Source organism: Podarcis melisellensis (genome assembly GCF_964234715.1).
Source record: "Podarcis melisellensis genome assembly, chromosome: 6".
Taxonomy (NCBI): Eukaryota; Metazoa; Chordata; class Lepidosauria; order Squamata; family Lacertidae; genus Podarcis; species Podarcis melisellensis.
In genome coordinates, this window is record NC_138538.1 from 10,639,114 (window position 1) to 10,661,149 (window position 22,036).

Here is a 22,036-nt window from a genome sequence, read left to right on the forward strand (position 1 = left end):
TACAGATAGGTAGCTGTGTTGAAGTATCTGAAGAAGTGTGCATGCACACGAAAGCTCATACCAAGAACTAACTTAGTTGGTCTATAAGGTGCTACTGGAAGGAATTTTTCTTGTTTTGACTCCGGAACTCAATTACACTTGGGACCCAGTACCACCACCCACAATGGTTCTGTGAAGAAGTCTTCCCTTTGTTATTTACTTTGCTTCACTCAATGCCCTCTTATGTACTGAGCACTCCTTCCCATAGTTTGTATCCGGAGAAAACTGTGTCCCACTGGCTTTCTCCATTCTACCAAGTTTCCATTATGACCACAGAATCAAGCACTCCAGTTTGCCCGTCTTGGCTTGGAGGCTTCTAGCATTAGTGTTTTTTTTATATAGTGTTTCTCTTCAGGTTCTCTTGGCAGTTGTGTTTTGGCCTGCGGTGCTTTGGCCTCTGAATTGCCATTTGGCACTTTCGATGCCTAGGTTTATACCTTTACCCAGTTAAATTACCATTTTTTTCATCAAACCAGGCAGACAATTTGTTCCAAACCAGACCCTCCTGGGCTCCTGTTGGCTTTCCTCTCCTCCCACCAGCAATCAGTCCAAAAGCTGTTCTGCCACCATTACTTCAAGCACCAACAGTTGGCTTCCATCCAGGTTTAAGTGGAACCCACTCCTTTTGTACAGGCCCGGTTTGCCCCAAAATGCTCTTCTAGTGCCTAAGAAGTCCACATCCCTGCTCCCAAAACCAGTCCCATTCACACTTTTGAGACTATAAAGTTCTGCCTGTGTTATCTGGTGCTGCATTGGGGGGGGGGAAGCAACATTTCAGAGAAGAGCTACCTTGGATGTCCTCGTTTCAACATCCTACCTAGCAACCTAACTTGCTTCCATGATCTCATACATGCCAATGTGCACCAAGACTATTGGCTCCTTCCTAGCACTAGGCAGTGTGACAACCACAACCATCATGACAGGAAGGTAATTCACCCTCCAGTCTATACATTTCACACACCCAACTTTCTACGTTCCCAGTGACTGAATCACACTACCAAGATCTCTACTCCCTGAAGAAGAATCATTGGCACGGGAAGATAGTGGGTCATCATCCAAGGAATGTGTCCCTCCTAAGGCATCATTTCCCTCTTTCTCGGGGACATTCTCCTTCCCCCATGCTCCACATTCTCTCACCAGGAGGGGAGCTATCTTCCTAGAAATGGGGCATGCTGCAACTTCCCCAGTGGCCCACTCTGCCAACTTCTCTATTCCTCTCAGCTTCTCAAAGTCAACAGCTGCTTAAACCTGAACATTACTTTTGGTTGGTATGAAGCCAGCTCTCATCCATGGTTACCAAACTTTGCTAGTACTGTCAAGACACGCTGATGATGTTTCCATTGGAAGTAACAACCTTGCAGAAAACTGTTAGCCAACAAAACGAGGATTAAACATTTACATGTTTATTTGTAATTACAATTTACATGACTCCATAAAGCAGCCCATGATAAAGGCCTACAAAATAAACCCAAGCTTTTATAACAACGTAAGTGAATGCATGACCTAGGGAGGAACTGAAAAAGCTAGCCATGAAACAGGGTGGGAGGGAATAAATGGCACCCAAAAGAGGCCTTTTAACAAAACATTCCTATACCTAACAAAAAGGGACACATGCCTATTACTACAGGCTTAACCCACTTTCATGCAAGAGTTTATAATCCCTCCTTACCCACCTTTCAACCCCCCCAAAAAAATCTTTTTAAAAACAAAAAAAAAAGACCTGAACTATTTACAGAGTTTGGGAAAGAGGGAATCGGTTGACGGACTTGGAACATGCTGGTTTCCTAAGTTCCATTTAGGTTCCCCTTCCCCATTTTGAGGATTCAAAGTCCTACTCGTGTTCCAAGAATACAAAGCATGTATTGCTCTTTCTACAAGAAAAGGACTATTAACCAAAAGCTTAAACTTATTTTTCCCCCTTTAAGTAAGGGTGGGGTAAAATCTCAAATCTCCTTTAAGAGTTGCTGCATGGGTATCCCATAATGTGTAGCCTTCCTCACATGGAGAAAGCTTCACTGCAGCATGGAAGGAGGAGGCTAATATTGGGAGGGGGCTGGAGAACAGCACTTGCCATTGGCCAGCTTAGTTGCTTAGCATTCCTACAGGAGGGGTGACCAGCACCTCAAGAAATTTGTTGTACAGTTCCCCATAGAAACTATACATTTACGTGGTGAACCCAGAATTACAGATACATGATCAGCGACAATTCCCATCACCGCATTACATACAACTTGTTGCACTACAACTCGTTTCTAGACATCAAAATGATTTGTTTCAACCTGGAGGGTGAATGGTGAAAAGACAAAAAAATAAGAAATAACAGAAGGAAGGAGACCAGCAGAATCTTTGTTCCACAGATTAAGAGGTTTGCTGGTTTCAAACAAGCTTTGGTTCGCTTTTTGAAGAATTTAGAATTGTCTCATCTCCTTCAGGGAACAGATTAGGTGTTCTGTGTTCAGCTATTGCAGCCTTTGGAACCTAGAAGCAGCACAAGTTCCTTGTGCTACCTTAAAGAAAAAAAAGAAAGGACTCCTGGTAAAGGTGGTTAGTGAGCACGCATCTTTGTCCAAGTTGCTCCAGTGCGCCAATCCTGCTTTGACACAGAAGCAGCAGTGCCGTCAGGAGTACAAGCTTGTGGACATATCACTCCATTCACCCATGTTTTAAGTGCAGCAGGTCTGCTTGTTACCTCCTTCCTATGTACACATCGTAACAGAACACGCTTGAGAACCTGGACAACAGAAAGAAAAACAAGCATTTTACATTTGCATGAGAACATTTTCCCTATTGCCTCCCAACCTGGTTCTCAAGATGCTGGGGAAAATGAAATGAAATATTCAGATTCCGAACTTGATATCTAACACTATCTATCTACATACATACATACATACATACATACATACACACGCGCCACCCTGAGCTCATTGTAAATAGGAGGTTAGAAGCATAAATAGAGAGCTGCTTCTATGTCATGCTTCCTTTAACGCCAAGAGCTGAGCCAGAACGTGCATTTTTATTATCCTTTCTCCAATTACCGGGTAGACAATTTACTTGATGCAGAGAATGCCCCAAAGCACTCCAGACCCAGAATCAAAGATAATTTAATTCTACATCTTGCCTGCAAGGTTCACACTCTTCCAGTGCCCACTCTGGGAGGAGCCTGACTTCGCCGCACAGCTCCAGACCCCCTTCCGCCACGAAATCCCCCACGAAAGCTGCGGCCACGGAGAAACCGCCCAGACACACCAAACGTCTCTGTGTTGAGCTTCCGTTCTTCGGCCCACGTTGTACGCCTTGAACTAAGGAACAAAGGACCAGTTTTCCCAATCATAATACAGTGGTAACTCGGGTTACATATGCTTCCAGTTACAGACGCTTGGGTTAAGAACTTTGCTTCAAGATGAGAACAGAAATCATGCTCTGGCGGCGCGGCGGTCCCATTAGCTAAAGTGGTGCTTCAGGTTAAGAACAGTTTCAGATTAAGAACGGACCTCCAGAACGAATTAAGTACTTAACCTGAAGTACTACTGTACATGCCCCCCCAAGATGATGTTGCAAACCGTTCCCTTGAATGATGTGCACGGTTAAGAACAGAGCACCAATTTACTCTTCAATTTGATAACGATGATGATTTTGAACATTCAGCCTCAGATCAACTTCACAAGCTGATATAGCACAAGCTCCCTGACCAGGGAGTGTGGGGGAAAGGGATGCCCAAATGGACAGAACCGTGGACCTCTGATGACTTATGATTAGAAAGCCAATGAAGCTATAAAGTGAAGGTTCTAAGATCCATGAGTAACTAACCTTTGTTTCAGTTCTGATGAGATGTTGTCAAAGAAAGACTTGGATTTGTCATAGTAGCAGTTGGGCCCTAGGAGTTCTTCATCTGCATTGCCATCGCAATTCTCAGCAGCCACAGCAGGCTCCCCCTTTTCTTCTCCTGTCTCAACTTTCTCATCTGGAAAAACACATTTGTGCGCAATGAACAAGCCACGTTGCTGTTTGTCCTCAGCCAGATACTTCCCTTCACCCGTTTCTGGAGGAACTGGCATCCAGATCACAACAACAACACACATTAGTGAATTTTCAAACCTTTAAAATTGAGCTTCTTCTTGAATTCTTTGTCCAGCTCTTCTCGGTTGAATTGTGCATTTGCAGTTTCAAAGTCAAAGTCGCCCTCAAACTTTATTGTATTCTCTTTCACGGTAGTGGGTCGATTCTGCCCTCGGGAGCGATTCCTGGTTCTCCTGTTTCCTGAAAGGTAGTAGAAGAATTCTTCCTAACTTGAGTTTCCCTGGCTCTAGACAGGCCAGGTTCCCTGCATGTGACCATGGAGTGATGCTACACCTGTCATTATACTTCTGTTGTGGAGATAATTATAGCAGCCCAGCTGCTCTGGCTATTTGCTACTTGAATGCCTTTGAGTGTAATACTGGTGTGTAGCACCAGAACACCCAGTATTTGATTTTACCCATTCATGAACTTCCAGTATTCAACAATTCAGGCCCCTTCCCAATTAAAGCTGTAACACAGTGAGACCTTCTGCTACTGAACTGCTAACTGTGAAGTTTTCAAGAAACTAGAAGTTAGAGTAGCCATTCAGGCATACTAACTGGCTCATAACACAAGAAATTTCAACATGGATTTTGACATTTTCAAATGGACTGACGGTGATCTGTGCTTTGGATTGCTTAAGTCTTGTGGGTCAGAGATGTGTTTGCCATGCTTTCCTTTCTAGACAAGACATTATCAAATGTCATTTTGTTCTAGTCCTCTAGAATCAGTGGTGCATTAATCCATGTTCTTCTGCCCAATCTTACACATACAGAAGTAACACACAGGAAGGCAATTCAGTGTGGAAAAATCTACAGTCAGGTAACATACCTGATCTCCTCCTCTGAGGCCTTCTATTCTCATCATTCACTTGCCCTTGTATTTGAACAGGCGCTGGCTCAACTGTATCTAAGGCAAAATAGGAAAGTCTATTCAACTCAACAATATAAACCAACAAGCTGAACGGTATCAGCAGATGTTAGCTGAAGCAGACTTCAGACCTGGTTTTAACAGTGCTGACATATTTCTGAAAGAAAGCATTTCTGTACCACTTGTCTTGTTACTCTGTGGGATCTGGCGCATGTTCCGCTGGACCGCCGGAATGACTTTGATTGGAGGAGCTTTTTTGGGATTCAAGTTTTCAATGGGGCCCGTCTGAACAGCCTGCTCCACCATGGGACTTTTGCGCACTGAATGAACTGATGGGAAAGCAGCTCCTGTGGGGAAATCAAGGAATTGTCAGGATTCACGGTGGTGGTTCTGAACTGGAACTAGTCTCCCACATCCTGCCAAAAGAGTTTGGAACAGAAAGTTCGGCTGAAAAGGGGCTTCACCTAGAATACATTTCCTGCATTTGAGACTATGTTCAGGAAAGATGGCGGCTTGATTTTAATCCGGTCCAGGAAATGAGAGTAATAGCATAGAAATAAAATACATATAGTATCTAAATTAATTTTCTTTTAACTGATGTTGGGAAGTCAGATTAACCACTGAGAGCATTCAAACTGACAGCTATCAGGTTGAACAAGATGGCCCCAGATGGAAATCTAGGCAAATGTTTAGTGGGAGAATTCACAGGCTGAAGTGAAAAGTGTAACTTTTACCTTGTACCGTAAGCTAGTTTCTACACAAACACACCTCTCCATTGAGACAAGCAAGCTACATACCGTATTTTTTGCTCTATAAGACTCACTTTTTCCCTCCTAAAAAGTAAGAGGAAATGTGTGTGCGTCTTATGGAGCGAATGCAGGCTTCACAGCTATCCCAGAAGCCAGAACAACAACAGGGATTGCTGCTTTCACTGCGCAGTGATCCCTCTTGCTGTTCTGGCTTCTGAGATTCAGAATAATTTTTTTCTTGTTTTCCTCCTCCAAAAACTAGGTGCGTCTTGTGGTCTGGTGCGTCTTATAGAGCGAAAAATACGGTGAATTATCCGAGTTCAAGGGCCCATTCCAGCCAAGCAAGAACACTCAAGGAGGGTGTGGAACAGGGCCAATGAGGGATAAGGCCTGGGTAAGAGCCCCAAGGCCTGGAAGGTAGCGATTGGCCACAGGTCCAAAATTCCCCACCCTCGGTGTCAACCAGGAGTGTTCAACTAGTTTAAATTGCATGCAATATCACAGATGTTAGCCTTCTACATAGCCACATGGTTTACACATGTTCTGATCCTCATGCATAAGCACACATTTCAAAGAGGTACTTAGTAGCCAACAATCCACAGCAGACTAGCACACCTGCATAGTTTCTGCGGCCTATCAGCCCTTCACTTCCCCATCTGCCTTGGACCTCACATTGCTCTGAAAAAGTACTAACTTAAACAGGCTTTTCCCCTCGCAAAGGCACACTGCTACCCAGCAGTAGCAAATCCACAAGAACTATTATTTGGTTAAGGTGCAGAATACGGCTGTTCATGGTACAGAAGAGAGACGAACCATGAGTGAAGTTTTTTTTTATTTACTTATCTAGCAAAATTTATGTACCGCTTGGTTGTAAGAAAATGTTTAGGCAGTTTGTATATTTCCAATAAAGTATTTGGGTCTCCACTGAATCCCAGTTTGTGAAAACGGCTCCCAATGTCTCACTCGCGTTAACATAGCTTGAAACCAAGTTGACAGACACAGTGAAGTCTGGAATCTTTGCAGGGTGGGGGGCAGGGAAAGAATTTCAGCAGGAGTTTCATTAGCTAGCAGACATGTGGCACAACTCTGCCACTCAACAGGTACTGAACTCGTTACTCCATCTCACCACTTAAACCTCTTAACAGTGAGAAAATCTCGTAAAACAAGTGGAAACCAAAGTATGTCTCAAAAATGTGAAAATCTTTTGAAAGCCTTCATTCTTGAACTAAAAAGCACACATAGTTTGGGAGCAGAATTTTCTTTTTTGTTGATGATTGTATAGTCCTGTTCCAACGTACAAAGCTCACCCTCTTGCCTCCCAGAATTGAGATTAAATGTTCCAGCACTGTCCCTTGTGCAGATTTAGCTTTGCACTACAATGGCATTTAGGGGCTAGATCATGCTGTAACTAAAAGCAACTATGCAGGGTAAATTGCCACCCAAACACAACCCAAACACTTCAGTGTAAAGTTTAGTCTCAGCGCAGTTTGACCAAATTGTTTTTATTAAGAATGCAGATTTGAACCTCTTGCTAAAGCAGCCAAGGGACAATGCGTACCATTAATTGAAGAGCCCTTAAAAAGCAAACTCAAGTATCACCAGAAGAAAATCTGATGGAGCCAACTACAACTTACCTCCTTCATGTGGAAACATTGCAACAAACCTGTCACAACTCACTATCCCCCTGAATGTATGATGCACGATATTCAGACAGCTTCTACTGTCAAGTCTCAAGCCACCTATAAGCTTCCCCAGAATCCTTGATTCAGAAAAGCAGTTTTGATTAGATTTGCAGCCAAGAGAGACATTTGCAGAGCCTTACACCTCTGTTCTAAAAAAACCCAAGTTAATTCATGCCAAGGTAATGCAACCTGCCTAGCAAGCGTCAATTATGTTCTCAAGCTGGACAGACAATGCACAGCCACGGTCAAGACACATGCAAGAGAACAGAAAAGTAGCCACACAAAGCATAACATACAATGCAGCCCTCACAGGCAAATTTTACTGTAGAACTTTTGAGTAGAAATTCCTTCATGCAGTTTTGAACATTGTCCCATTCCCAGCAGGCACCCTCTCCCCGCCCCCCAAGCAGCTACTTGTCCTCTCCCTCTTGCGAAATCTTGGCGTCCGATATTTGTAGCACAATCTCAAACCAGAATCTCAAAACCAACACATTTTAAAAGGCCACAAGAGTAGCCAAAATCTTATCGAAGGCCAGCAATTGATCCACAGACAAGACATTCCGCTATACAACAAGCTTGGTGTCGTGCATGTCCTATAAGCAGCCAGTATTCTAGGCTTACAGGTTCAATTCCTTGAACTTCAATTTGCATTGTGGTTTCTGATCATCATAGTTTCGCAGGCCCTCTTCCGGAAGCTCCATGGTGTAGCCTTCAAGGAAGGGTTTCTGAACTTAACTAGTGATCAGCCTCCTTGCTTCCTGGTCCCCACATATCACTGGATTTCTCCTACGCCACTGGCTGCCTTCCCTCTAGCTAGTTCTGCCTCAATATTTACTCAAGCTCCTTTTCGTCCACCAATCAAATACCTGGAGCAGAAGCAAATGCACCAAGGTTTTCAGAAAGACTACTGCTGTAATCCTTGCTGAGGTTAACTCTGTTCAGGAGCAAGAAGGGGGGTTAAAAGACAAAATGGTTTTGAAAACACCATGCAGTTCTTCCAAATACTTGGAATCCTCAAGCTGCTGTTACCCTTAGAAGACAGCAGGTGTGGCTCTGATGACAAGTCAGGCTCTGAAACTGGCTGAGGAGACGAAGAAGAGCTAGGACTGGAAGCAGCTGCTGATGCTGGAGGGCTTACCAGTTTCTCTAAAAGAAAGACAGGAAGGGAAAAGACAAAGCAAAGAAGGAGAGACCAATAAGACACAAGGCACTAGAGTTATCCAGGTGAGTTGGGAAAGAAAGATGGCTCAAGATCTGTGTGTGTTCTTACAGTTTTGAGACTGGGGAGAATTTAACCAGGAACAAAACAGATATTGGTACCAGAAGAACATTCTGCATCACACAACTTAAGCATCAGCCTATCAATGCCTTTAAATAACTTACATTGCTAATAAGCACCTAAAATGGAAGCAACTGTTCAAACATACTGCCTTGGATTCCTCCTCTCCAATTTTCAGCTGATAAATGGAAAGCAGTTAAGCTGGAAACTTAACTGCTGAAAAAAATATATATAGTTAAGAGTTCTTAAAACCCGGTACAGTTTCTTCTCACTCGCTGTGATCAGATGACACCCTTACTCTCATTTTACAGCTGAGGAATCACAAGGAGTTTATGAATGAGCTGGGATTAGTCCAAATGTAGCAGCTCTGACCCAGGTTTGGTCTGTTGCACCACAGCATGAATGGCCTTTCCCAAGGTGGAGGACTCCTACAAGATTCAATTCATAAAGCTAGCTTGTTTCTAGTCAGCAGCTAAAGCAAAGAAATCAAGCTTAATTCCAGTAAGACATGGGCTGCTGAAAAGACGTGCTTTTAACAACTGAGGAATACACACAATATACGTCTTCAGTTTAGTCCTCACTGCAGGTGGTAAACAAATGTCTGGGCTGTCCACTTTAGACAGCAGGAGGAGGCTCACATGATGGAATTCTTCCCAAAGGGAAGAAAAACGAAACAAAAACATTCGGAGCCTCTTCTCTCTCCAATCAATACAGAAGTCTCCTCCATGGTGGAAACTGAACCGCATTCCCTGCGAGTCTCCAGCTGCAATCTGGAGTGGTACAGCCCAGGCAGACATATCAGTTTATTATTACAGTACTCACCTAAACCAAGGGAAGCTGCATACTGCTGGCTAATTAAAGAGCTGGCAGCAAGCTGGCTGTAGGGCGGCATACCTCGGAAGGGACTGTAAGGCACGTGTGGCTGAAAGGAGGGTGCTGAGGCAGAGCTCAGAGAAGACTACAAAATGAGAGAACACCATATTATATTATTAAATTTGTACACCACCCTATACCCACAGGTCACACGCTGACAGGATAAAAACACAATATGAAAAACAAAACAAAATACATAAATGCAAACAAAAACAACTCAATAACTCCCCTACCCCACAAACAAAAAAATATTAAAAGGGCATTGGGTGTCAATCAGCCAAAGGCCTGGTTAAAGAGGACTGTTTTTGCCTGGTGCCTAAAAGTGTACAATGAAGGCACCAGGCGAACCTCCCTGGGGAGTGCATAAAGTTATGCTTCTAAAGTTAAAGGCTGCACAATGAAGATGGACAGGAGGTAGAAAGATATTCAATGCTAGCACAGTTGTTTTTTAACATTCAGAATTTTTAGCATCACTACTACAAAATAGCACAGGTCCTTGTAGGTTAACAGCTACAATGCACAGGTTGTCAGCAAACAAAGCCAGACAAGGGCAGGGATGGGACAGAATTGACTGCTACACTATCATACCTTTTGGGTGGGGGGTGAGAGCTAGCATGCGCGAAGGAATGAACACTCTTAATATAGGGGGAACAGCCTAACTCGAATCTAAGAAATGGCAGAGGGGCTGTCATGCTTGTCTTCTGTACCAAACAAACAGAACAATCTTATGACATCTTAAAGACTAAAAAAATCCAATAGTGATAATTCAATTAAGAGACACAAGGGGAACCAAGCTCAACTGCTGGATGAAGCCACCACTGGTGATTCAGATGAAATAACTTACCTGGACAATAGCAGGATCCTGGGGGAGATTATGCTGCGCTTTTGGAGGCTCACATACAGTGATATCTTTAATATCACTACCTCGAAAGATGATATATTCATAAACTTCTTCCCTTGGAGGGGCAGGACGGTCTGTGGGACGATCTTCAGTTCCAAAGGAGCGCACTTTGAACATTAAAGAAAAAGTACTAATGTTAATACTTGGAAGACAACAGGCCATTTTATATTGCCTTTATGAAACACATTTGATAGCAGCGTCTCCCCTGATCTGCTTGAACTACAATTCTGAGGACTGGAGCTGGGAGATCTGTTCTGACCTTGCCTGCTACATCCTAATTTGTCCAAGGGGCAAGCTCTCTTCCCTCCAACAATTACAGTGCAAGCAGCTCTTGGTACTTGTGGTGACTGATGCTGAAAACCACCTCCTGACTCCCCCTTGTTTGCACTGCATTATAGAGCAGGACTACAAACTGGCTGTTGCAAAACTATTACAGAGGAATAGATGGCAGTCCTCTGAATATGCAACTACTATTCCTCCAATGCCCACAAAGACATCCCCCCCCCCCGGCCTTTAAATCCTGATGAGGCATTTTATTACTTTGAATTCTGATCTATTGAGTGTTAATTCATTGTGTATTTGTTAGCTTTCCAAAATATGAATCACTCAGAAATACTGGAAAGGAGATCAGTCTTTAGTATCAAGGACAACAACATTTGTCAAGGTTCTAGAACACAGATGGGGAAACTTCAGATGTTTGCAGGCTCCCAACAGCTCCAAGCAGACTGGTTAATGGCCAGGACAGCAGCCCACAAATTTCTGAAAGGCCACAGGTTCCCCAACCCTGTATACCTGAAGGAGCATCTCCACCCCCATCGTTCAGTGCCTGAGATCCAGCACTGAGGGCGTTCTGGTGGTTACCTCATTGCAAGGAGGTTACAGGGAACCAGACAGAGGGCCTTCTCAGTAGTGGTGCCCACCCTGAGGAATGCCCTCCCATCAGATGTCAAGGAAATAGGCAGCTAGCCTATTTTTAAAAGACACCTGAAAGCAGCCCTGTTTTGGGAAGTTTATAATATTTAATGCTGTATTGTTTTTAACACTCGATTGGGAGCCGCCCAGAGTGGCTGGAAAACTCTACCAGATGGGCGGGTATAAATAATAAATTATATTATTATATAACCCCATTGTGTTTGCCTTGTATAAGCAAGTTTAGTCAAATTGAGTCTACATTTCAATGCACAGGATTTGTGTTCCCCAGTAATTTGTAGAGCAGTAATGAGACCATACCACAGGGTTAAAAGGAAGCTCAGTTAAGAGGCGGGGGGGGGGGCCAGAAAGCATTAACAGAGTCGTACAAGACATCTATCACTTCATTCTCCCTTAAATTCAAGCCTCTTCCATCTCAGCAGAAAGGGCACAGGAATATAAAAGTTGTGTTGGTAAGTCCACGAGGTCACAATGATTTAAAGGAAGCAAAGGGTAATTCTCAAGCAGTCAAGAGAAAGAACAGTTACTCTAGAACAGTTGTCCTCAAAACCAGACCTTCAAAAATGCCAGAGGGTTGTTGCATGAACACATTTGTGAACCCAACCAATAATGTTTTACACATGTTTTAATAGTACCAAGTTTCCCTTTTACAGATCAGTTACATTTATGTTGGAGTGAGCTGAATAAATTCAGCATTTTCCAGATAGTTGTGTTAAGCTTCCGATGCAGCTATTGGCAGGCTTCCCATTTACATAAATATGATGCTGCGAACAGGATTAAGGCTGTCAGAGCTCTATTTACATGTTCATGATACTCCTCACTATACCATCCAGAACTATGCACAAGTCTTCTAACTAAGCCAATACTGGGCAGTCTTCTTCCCACTTCAACTTACTGAGAAAGAATCCCTTTTTTGGGAGACGGTGAGAACTTGGTTTCTATATCCTTAGCTGCAGATAGCAGGCAGAGCTGAGAACTGAGACTGGAGCCTCAGAGATAGAAGAGGTGTGTTTTGCTTGGCTACTGGTGATCAGAGAACAAGGCAGCGCAGTAGCAACTGCAGCAAGGACTAAAATGATTCAATCATTTTAGAAAACAAGAAAGTAAAGGTAGCTGTGTTGCCAACAATAAAATCTCCAAACTATTAGGGGGAAACCTTTGTATTTAGCATCTTCTGGGAGCTCCTGACAAGGACTTATAAACAGGGTCATTTGTGAGGATGACCCAGAGTGCAGTAGGACCAAGAGACATGGACGGTGGAGAAGCTGCTGCAGCAGCGACCTGCCATGTTTGTCTTCCTGCCCGAGAATGTGCAAAATAGTTACACCTGCAGCAAGTGCAAGCTTAGAGCAGAGTAGACAGTCATGGAACAGTGACACAGATGGGGTGCCCCCAGAGAGGAGGAAGATTGCGCACTGCAGGAGACAAACCCCTGGAGGAACATGACACACAGAAGCAGGACTTGTCAGGAGCCATGCTGTGCCACTGGAGCTGCAAAATTGATTCCATGCCCTCACCTCGGACAGATTCTGGGCCAGAGGAGCAAGGCTAGCAGTTGCAGAACTCAGAATACACCGAAGGTGGCTGTGGAAGGTACAGCATACAGAACAATTCCTGCCTCTCCTCAGAGTAGGTAGAGACCTGTGGTAGTAAGTGACTCCATACTGCGGAGGACAGAGACAGCAGTGTGTGGAGGAAACAGGACGTCACAGGAGGTGTCCTGTCTTCCAGGTGCAAAGATTCATGTGACTGAAGTTGCCAAGTCTTATAAAGCCCACTGACCATAACCTCTTCCTTCCGATTCTTGTGGATACAAACGATATTGCCAGCCACAGCCTTTGACGTAAACCAAGGAACTATGAGACTGAGCAGGAAGCTGAAATGCCTTAAGAGTACAGTGTGATATGGGGGGGGGGGTCTAATGTTATTTTAGGCAGCTTCAGATCAAGGGAAGTACCAGTACTTAGTCCTGCTCTCTTCTTTCTTGTTCGGACCACACTGTGTCCAGTTCTGGGCTCCACAATTTAAGGATATTGACAAGCTAGAACTTGTACAGAGGAGAGAACTACCAATATGATGAAGGGTCTTGAAACCAAGCCTTATGAGGAATGGGTATGTTTAGCTTGAACAGGAAACAGGATATAACCATCTTCAAATATCTAAAGGGCTGTCACATGGAGCATGCTTGTTTTCTCCTGTTCCAGAACCCAAACCAATGTCTTCCAAGATACCAGGCGATTTCAACCAAACATCAGGAAGAACTTTCTGATGGTATGAGCTGCTTGACAGTGGAACGGACTCCCTTGGAAGGTGGAAGACTTTCCTTCAATGGAGGTTTTTAAGCAGAAATTGGATGGCCGTTTGTCATGGATGCTATGGTCGAGATTCCGGCATTGCAGGGGGTTGGACTAGACGACACTCATTGTCCCTTCCAATTCTACAATTTTAGGCTTCTATGACCAGCTAAAACAGCATGAGTTTAATATTGTATCAACCATGAAGTTCACTGGGTGACCTAGGGCTGGTCACACACAGCATAGTGGATGTCACAGAGTTTTTCGTTTGTCTTTTTGAAGATAAGAAATAAAAGTCAGCACCATTCCGAGCTTCTTGAAGAAACAAGAAGATGAAAATATAACAAAATGTTGGCGCATAATTCTCTGCCAGCTGCCAATGGTATTATTGATATAGGAATTAAAAATATGAGCAGGGGCATATGTGAAGTATAAAATTTCTTTACTACCGTAAGTATAGGTCAAGAAATGCTATATTTGTGTAGGCCCAAAATTAAGTCTGCTCAAGAGATTATGTTGGTATCAAGGATCCTTTTATTTACACCAACTTATATTGGAAAGTATGTTTTGTTCTGCCAAGTGTTGTGTTTCTCTGTTTCTCAATGCTAGAAACTCAGATATGCAATCTAATCACCAAATGGCACCTTTAACCTAGATTACAGCTGCCACAATGGAATGTCAATGCGCCATTTCCCCCTGCCACATGGAGTAATAATTATTTGTATTATTTTCATTTCTACTTTGAAGAGAAAAAAATCTCAAAGCTGTTTACAACACATTAAAACATCAAATAAAACAATCCAGAATGAAGCAAATTCAAGCTTCAAGGAAAATATTTCAGATCCATATCTAAGTGACATTTTGCTTCCCCCGTATTTATTGACCTACTTGACTGATATAGCTGTCCCATAGCAGACATACTCTAGGAAGCTAATGTAGTTGTAGTGATTAGTGTGTCAGAGTACCTGTGAGATCAGAGTTCAAATCTCCACCGTCATGAAGCTCACTGGGTGACCTTGAGGCAGTCGCAGCCTCCTAACCTACCTCAGAGGGTCGTTATGGAATTAACGGAGGCGGGTGAACCATGTACTCCTTGGAGAAAAGCCCGGGATATAACTGCAGTAAATAAGCTCTTCTGCTTACCTGCTTTAGAAAGCTGAAGGGACCAGCCAAATGGAGATGTCATTTGCCAACCTGGTGTACAGAGATCTCCACACGGGCTTAAATTGGACCCACAACAGTCACAAAACATGTCTGGGGGGTTTCTGAACTGCCCCTTCTGTGTGTGAATCAGCATGTGGACACCCTCTTCCAGGTTTTCTTCAAAAGCACAGGGAAATGAAATGTGCTCTTACTGATGCTACACTGATTCTCAAAAGATACTTGCAACACTTCTTGCTGCTTGAGTCTTAGCGTGATAGGGATATAAGCTCCCACATCTCTCTTCTAAGCTGTGGAGAAAGGCACAGGCTCATGCCAGAAGACACAGTTCTCCCCCTCTTGGGCAGTGGGCAGTCATTCAAATTAACATTTTAGTAGACTAACAAAGCCAGCCAAGATTTCTTGACCATAGGTAGGAAATATTGAGGACTTTTTGAAGCAGGAGGTGGTGGCCAGCAACACTGCTGTGGATTATCTGCAGTAGACACTTCTTGGTGCTGCAGAAGCGGTGCATTTTCGCAATGGAAAGTTGTGAGCGTGGCATGTCCAAAATACAATGCAAAGGTTACCCAGGATAAGCCTCCCTAGGGACATAGGAAGCTGCCTTGTGCCAGATCAGACTATTTCTCCATCTAGCTCAGTGTTGTCCACTCTGCCAGATCTTCAGAGCCTCAGACAGATTTTCCCTATCATCCGTTGCCTGATCCTTTTAACTGGAGATACTAAGGATTGAACGGGGTGTCCTACGCATAAAAAAGTGAGTGCTCTACTATTACTACTAAGCTGTGGTCCTGCTACGTAAAGATTAAGAACAGACAATTGATGGCGCAGGAAGTGGGGAGCTAAATCCAGCCTGCCCCTCCTCTGTTAAGCACATGAGCTTCTTTTTCCAGACTAGCAAGCAGAGAAAGGAGTATAGATCTTCTTTTAACGTAGTCCAGTGTTAACTGCAAGACACTTTTAACACAGGTTCTCTCCTTAAGCACCTTACTTGTTCGTTTCCATTTGCCTAGATTTGTGGTGGTGTGTGGAAATCCACTGCCTCAAGTCAAAGAATTTGTTGCTGGTCAAACAGCAGAGGAAAATATTAAAGAGCCCTTTGCTGGTCTCTGCAAAAGAATATTCAGGTGAATCCAAATTGCTTGCCCTTCATTCCATGCAATATTCAAAATATGTTCTTGCAAAAAAAATGAGTTGCTGACCTAAACTAGACACTACCTAGGATGTATGGTTTCTTAATCACCATGAGGACTAGTAACTGGCTTGAATTAAAACCAAGAAGGAATTCAGAAAATCTAGCCTAAGTTCAGGTTCAAAACACAACTGCTTGTTCTTGTGTGTCATCTACAAAGACAAGAATACTGTCAATCGAAGTGTTATTAATTCAGAAACACATTGCTTTTGATAAACAGATCTGAGGGACTAGGACTCTGCTTCAGCCAGCTACTGTTTCAACAAGATGCACATAAGAGTATTAATCCTATACTAGGGAATTGGAGAGGAGACAGAGCCTGATATTTAGCTAAACGCAGAAGACAGCAGTTCACAATTGAGTGCATATCAAATCTATAAAGAACGCAGAATCAGTCCTCAATCACACTTTATGTGGGCTGATGCAAGAGGCAGGAGCAGTGCAAGGCAGCAGGATGGAGGACCTTTAAAGGAGACAGACATACAAGCTGAAGGAGGTGGGGCTACATTCCAACTGCCTGCAAGGTAAGGGAAGCCAGACAGCATACAAAGCTATACAAGAGAACAATGGCTGGCTGCTGCAGGCAGCCATCTCCCTCCTGAACCAAGCACAGCAAGATCAGGTATCAGATAAGCTGCACTAAAAAAGTTTATTTCCCCCTCCCCCAAATACTCCTGTTGCTTGGCTGCTGGGCTTTAGTATTAAGACACACAAGGGATTTCTTAGCCTTGGACAAGAAAACATAAGGCTAACATCTGGTTGACCATATTTCTTTAATTAAGAGAATACAGGAAGCTGGAGGGGAATTGAACTAGAATCGAGTATACATGCAGCTCACTGCCCCCCCCCCCCAGTGCAGCCAGGTAGCCAGCTATTAAACCCTGCACATCCCAGCCAGGTTTGTCAAGCTCTCCTTCAGCTTTAGCAGCAGAGAAACATACATCGGGAGTCGACTATGAACAGGCAAGGCCATAACAGAACACATGCAATTCTGCCCATCTACAAGGCCTGCCTTCTTCTTTCCTCAACCTAGAGACTTGGGCAGTTTGTAGTCAGGTCACAACTAACCATCTCAGCTGAATCAGGGTAGAATCAGCTGCCCCACCAAACACTTGTCAGTTGCACACAATCCTAGCACTAACTTCTACATCATGTTCCAGAGAATACCATGCCTTATGAAAGATGTGGACAGCCCAGCACTGGCCTCCAAGGTGTTACAAGCCCAAACAAATGCAAGGAACGAACAAACCTGTTTTCTTTACAGGTGTTGGGAAAAGGAAAGAAAAAAATCAAGGGGTGAAGCCTCCAAACAAAATGGAATAAGCAGGGAGGAAGGGAATTCCCTTTGTGAGAAGAATGGTTTTCAGAGACCTTGCTATGAGAAAAGCTGTCTTCAACGTGGTATAACTGTCTCTTGCCAAGAAAGAAAAGGGATGAAGCTGGGGCCACCCCAAGGCATGACCCACAAAGCTAAATGCCTGTGCCACCTGGTGTGCCAATCACCTGCAACAACCTACAACTGATCTTTTCCATTTACAGATTCCAAAAGCTGGAGAAATTGAAATTAACACAACAGAATGCTTTAGGGAATAGGAGGAGGCAAAGCAGCCCCTCAGACATCTGCTGCAGGAACCTAGGTCACTTTCATCATTATCAAGGCAAAGGCCCCAGAGAAGCTTTCCAGGCCCATGCTGTTAAAGCTTAGAATACAGCCCCCCCCCAACCCATTAAGTGAAGGGGAAACATGGAGACATTTCCCTGGCTCTCAAAAGTAGTGAGAAAGAAAATATGAACCACACATCTTCCCCAAGTCAAAGACATGAGGGCCTCCAGGTGAATAAAGTAGTGCCCTTACATACTTGGCATTTTACAGAAGACTAGACATTCTCTTTTCTACTCTCAGCTATTCATGCAAAGTTTTGAAAAATGACAAGATATGACAGGAAGAGAAAATGACGATCCAAAGTGGATGAAATGAAGCTGCAAAGACCATCTTTTCCCAAGCATACCCTCAGAGACCTGGATTTTGAGGCACACTTTCCCAGAATAAGTCCAATTTGACCAAACTGCAGGAGGCAGTGGAAGACAGGAGTGCCTGGCGTGCTCTGGTCCATGGGGTCACGAAGAGTCGGACATGACTAAACAACAACAAAACCTACATATAGAAGCTACAAAGGCTGCAGAACACATTCTCCTCCTGGTAATGTGGGTTTTCCATAAAATGTTCACTCCTGATTTACCTATGCCCTAAACCAATCTGAATCAGATTAAACATGTTTAGATGATGTGTACTTTCCTTCCAGCAATATACAGATAACCAGAACATGAGAATGGGTATTGCACATGGATTTTTTCCCCAAACCGGCCCTGCTTCCTGATGAAGTTTCACAACACTGAAACTGCAATGTAGCTGGCATCAAATTTCCCTATCTATTCTCACAAAAAACATGGGAAATTTTTCCACAGAAAAATATAGGAACAGAAAATTTTCCACACCACAGCTGCTTCCCATAAAGTGAGCTTGCAAGACTGGAAAAAGGTAGCAGCCAAAGTTCTTCAGAGTATGCAACTTAAGGCCTCCAGTTTGTTCATCTTTCTCTTCAAAGTCAGCAGGACGCCTATGCAAGTAGAATTAAGAAGCTCGCCTACTCTTCTGTGAGAAACAGCAAGAGGTAGGAAGTGTGTCATAAGGAGTTGCAGCATCTACAAAGGCTGTTTTTATAGAACAGACTTTCTCAACCTTCGGTCTCCAGATATTGTTGGACTACAAACCCCATCATCCCTGACCACTGGTCCCTTCTAGCTGGGGATGATGGGAGATGTAGTCCCAAAGTATAGAAAGGCTGTCCTATAGGGGTAGAAGATGCAGGTAGCCCAAGATTATATTCCTTACTTGTATTAAAGAACAAAGCATGCAGCATGCAAGGGGACCCTTTTGCTACCTAGGCACAAGTCTAGCCAAGAGCCTGGGAAACATGCGCGCACACACGCAAACTGTTTAAAAAGAAACGGGAAAAACCCCCAAGGCCCTCATGATTAAGGCACCCTCTTCCCTTGTCCAGACATCCACCCCCCTGCGCTGTCTGGCTTGCAATTTGCAATCTTCCCTGCTAATGGCAAAGTGTATAAATATCAACTCTGCATTCTTTTCTCTTTTAGCACCACTGGGTTTGCAAGAAAAGGCAGTACTGCAAGCAAGCCATTTACAGCCTCTCCGTGGGGAGACGGGGGGGGGGCGAATGGGGAGGAAAAGGAGGAAAGACTGTTTGCAAAGGAGGCTGAAGCGTTGCTCTCCACCCCAATGCCAACCTCTCCTTCCAGCTTCCCACCAGGACCTTCAACCTCAATTTCAAGAGCAAGAGCAGCAGCAACAGCAGCTCCTCCATCTATGAGTAGCCATGTTTTTCTGGGTTGCTGTTTTTCTTTCCCCTCTCCCTTTTTTTTTAAAAAAAAACCCCACCGCCGAGCAAATAAATTAGGACTATTTGGGAGGCACACGCCCCCTTTAAAGCTCAGCTGCCTCCCTCCTTCCCCCCCGCCGAAGGCAGACATCAAACCGCACCCCCTGCAAATGAAAGAAAGGAAAACGCTGGAGGAGGGAGGAGGAAGGGAGGGAGGGGGGGAAAGGGAAAAGAAAGGGATTTGAGGTAACGCGACTTTTCCGACGTCGGACCCGCTTCTTTCCTTTTGGGGAGGGGGGAGAAGAGCAAGAGGATGGGGGCCCCACCCACCGCCTCTCCTGGCGCCCCCCAACCCACCCCAAGCCCCCTTTTATTCCTTCTCTCCCTCACGCCCACCCGCGCACACGGGCACGCGCGCTCGCTCCCCCCCCCGCTTGTGAGGAGGGGGGGTCTTCGGCGGCCCCCTACCCACCCTTGGCCAAGGCGACGGTGGAGTTGTCGGTGTCGATGGTGTAGAGGATGCCCTCGTAGCGGATCTGCGCCTTGGAGATGAGGCTGATTTTGCTCCCGATGTACGGCGTCCCCGAGCTCATGGCGTCGCCGGGCTGGGCGGCCGCGGGCCTCGGTGGGGGGAGCGCCGCAGGGCGGGCGCGGGAGAAGTCTGGGCTTGAGGGCGGCCGGGCCGACACCCCGCCGGGGACCAGCACTCTCGCTCGCAAGACCGGCTGGCTCAGCCAAGGCCCAGAAGCCAGGCTCGAGTTAGCACGGCGTCGTCGTCGTCTTTATTGTTTACCGCAGCTCGACCTCTTTTTTTCCTCTCTCTCTCAATTCCTCTCCTCAGCTACGCCCGAGCCACTCGCCGCTGCGGCGGACTGAGGAAGGAAACCCCGGCCGGCCGCTCCTTTTATAGCCCCGGAGGCAAGGCGGCGATTGGGGGAGAGGGGCGCGCGCGCGAGGCAGGCGGGCGGCGTGAGGGGAGGGGAGGGGAGAGAGAGAGAGAGAGAGAGGGAGGGGGGGAAAGAGAGCGTGCGGAGGTGGGTGGGGAGCAGGGTGAGTGAAGGGCGGAGCCGCGCAAGCGCACTTGGCGATGCGCGCGCGCGCCGGACGGCTCGCGAGGGAAGCGGGTCGGGAGGGGGGGCGGGTCGGAGGCGGTGAGGGCGGAGAAGGTCAGAGGGAGGGAAATGGGAGGGGAACGCGCAGGGTGGGTGGGGCGCGCGGCTCGGGCGTCACGTGACGGGCGGCCTGTTCCTCCCTCACGCGCACGTTATAAAACGAGCGCCCGTCAGTTATTGGACGGAGGAGTAAAACTTCGACGCTGCTGCCGCTGTTGTTGTTGTTCCTTCTCCTCCTGTTTTTCAATAAAGGGCTTTACAGTATGGCCGACCCAAAAATATTTGTGCTGTCTTGGCTGAAGAGCAGCAGTTTTTGCAAATGGTGACCGAGGCCAAAAAAGCTCCAGGAGCACTAGGTTAACCCGCCCCCCCCCACGTCCCTGACAGTAAAAATATATAATAAATAAGTAAACGATGAATGTATCGCCTTTCTCAGGAATGTTAAGAGCTCTGCAGGATGAGGCCAGCATCTGCCGGCTGTTTGGTCATGTGATGGGTTGTTTACATAACCTGTTTTGATCCAAAGGCTCTCAAAGTGGTGAATAGCACAGTAATACATATATATATATATATATATATATATATGCAATCAATCAACATGAAATAGCAAAATGACAATATGTCCAGCAGTCAAACAGGACATGTGTTCTTGAGCTGCATTTGTGCTCTTGCTCAAAAGCTAGATTCCTCCCAGCTGCAAGCACATCTGGAACCGATTTGCCTGCAATCTCACTGTGGGCAGCCAGATGCCAATGCAAGGCCTGCAAGCATGAGGGCACTCTCCACACCTGCAATTCCCACAAACTGGCATTCAGAGAGGCATGCAATTTGCAGTATAATAGCCATCACGGCTGGTAGCCATTGATGGTCTCACTCTCACCCACGACGGATTTGTGTAATCAAAGCCATCCCAACTGTGGCAATTACTACATCTTGTGCTTGCAAGTTCTATAGCTTGAACCATGAGCTCTGTGAAGACGTTAAATGACATCCCCAAATGGCTGCCTCGCTCTGCCAAGTGGTAGGGCCAACCCTGAAAGGCTCATAGAGGCTTTTCTGTGGCTGGTCAAATGCTTGTGCACTGTTTAAGAATTATCCACAGGTTCTCTCCCTCTGCGATTGCTCTTTCTTGAATTGTTATTGAAACATGAGCATTCTGCTCACTGATATTTTTCCTTCCCACACCCCCACAAGATATTTTGGTTTATGCTAAGAGATAGAATTCACATCCACATTGCGCATTTAAAGCATTCAAAAGATGCTGGGAATTGTAGTTCTGTGAGGGGACCTACCAAACAACTCTCAACACCCTGGCAAATTATTTGCACCAAAGATAGCATACTGTGGCATAGCCCACTTTAAAATTAATATTTAAAGGAGGGATGGGGAACTTGTGGCTATGCAGATGTTGCTAGATGGTAATTCAAAACATGCTCAAACAATTGGTCATGCTGACTGACGTTGATCAGAGTTCGAATCTTAACACGGACTGGAGAG

General features: G+C 45.1%; 1 protein-coding gene across 5 annotated transcripts; it reads right to left on the reverse strand.

The window, feature by feature from the left end:
- Positions 1-1,426: 1,426 nt before the first annotated feature.
- Positions 1,427-20,385, reverse strand: LSM14B (LSM family member 14B). Of its 5 annotated transcripts, none has more exons than XM_081917082.1 (10): positions 19,900-20,384; positions 10,393-10,556; positions 9,498-9,633; positions 8,426-8,542; positions 5,097-5,312; positions 4,927-5,004; positions 4,135-4,296; positions 3,847-4,000; positions 3,158-3,338; positions 1,427-2,770 (listed from the first exon to the last, which is right to left on the reverse strand). In XM_081917082.1, exons 1-9 carry the CDS (start codon positions 20,018-20,020, stop codon positions 3,167-3,169), a joined length of 1,320 nt encoding a protein of 439 aa, XP_081773208.1. In that variant the 5' UTR covers positions 20,021-20,384; the 3' UTR covers positions 1,427-2,770; positions 3,158-3,166. The 5 variants fall into 5 exon arrangements, with proteins under 5 accessions (XP_081773208.1, XP_081773209.1, XP_081773210.1 ...); XM_081917083.1 differs by having other exon boundaries at positions 5,145-5,312; positions 19,900-20,380; XM_081917084.1 differs by lacking the exon at positions 8,426-8,542 and having other exon boundaries at positions 19,900-20,385.
- Positions 20,386-22,036: the final 1,651 nt, after the last annotated feature.

Excerpts from the sequence above, each read along its gene's own strand:
- LSM14B (XM_081917082.1), bottom strand. The coding sequence starts at position 20,020 with ATGAGCTCGGGGACGCCGTACATCGGGAGCAAAATCAGCCTCATCTCC. Across the intron at positions 5,005-5,096 it reads GTCAGCACTGTTAAAACCAG|ATACAGTTGAGCCAGCGCCT; the intron begins GTCTGAAGTCTG and ends ATTTTGCCTTAG. Across the intron at positions 4,297-4,926 it reads GCCTCAGAGGAGGAGATCAG|GAAACAGGAGAACCAGGAAT; the intron begins GTATGTTACCTG and ends ACTACCTTTCAG.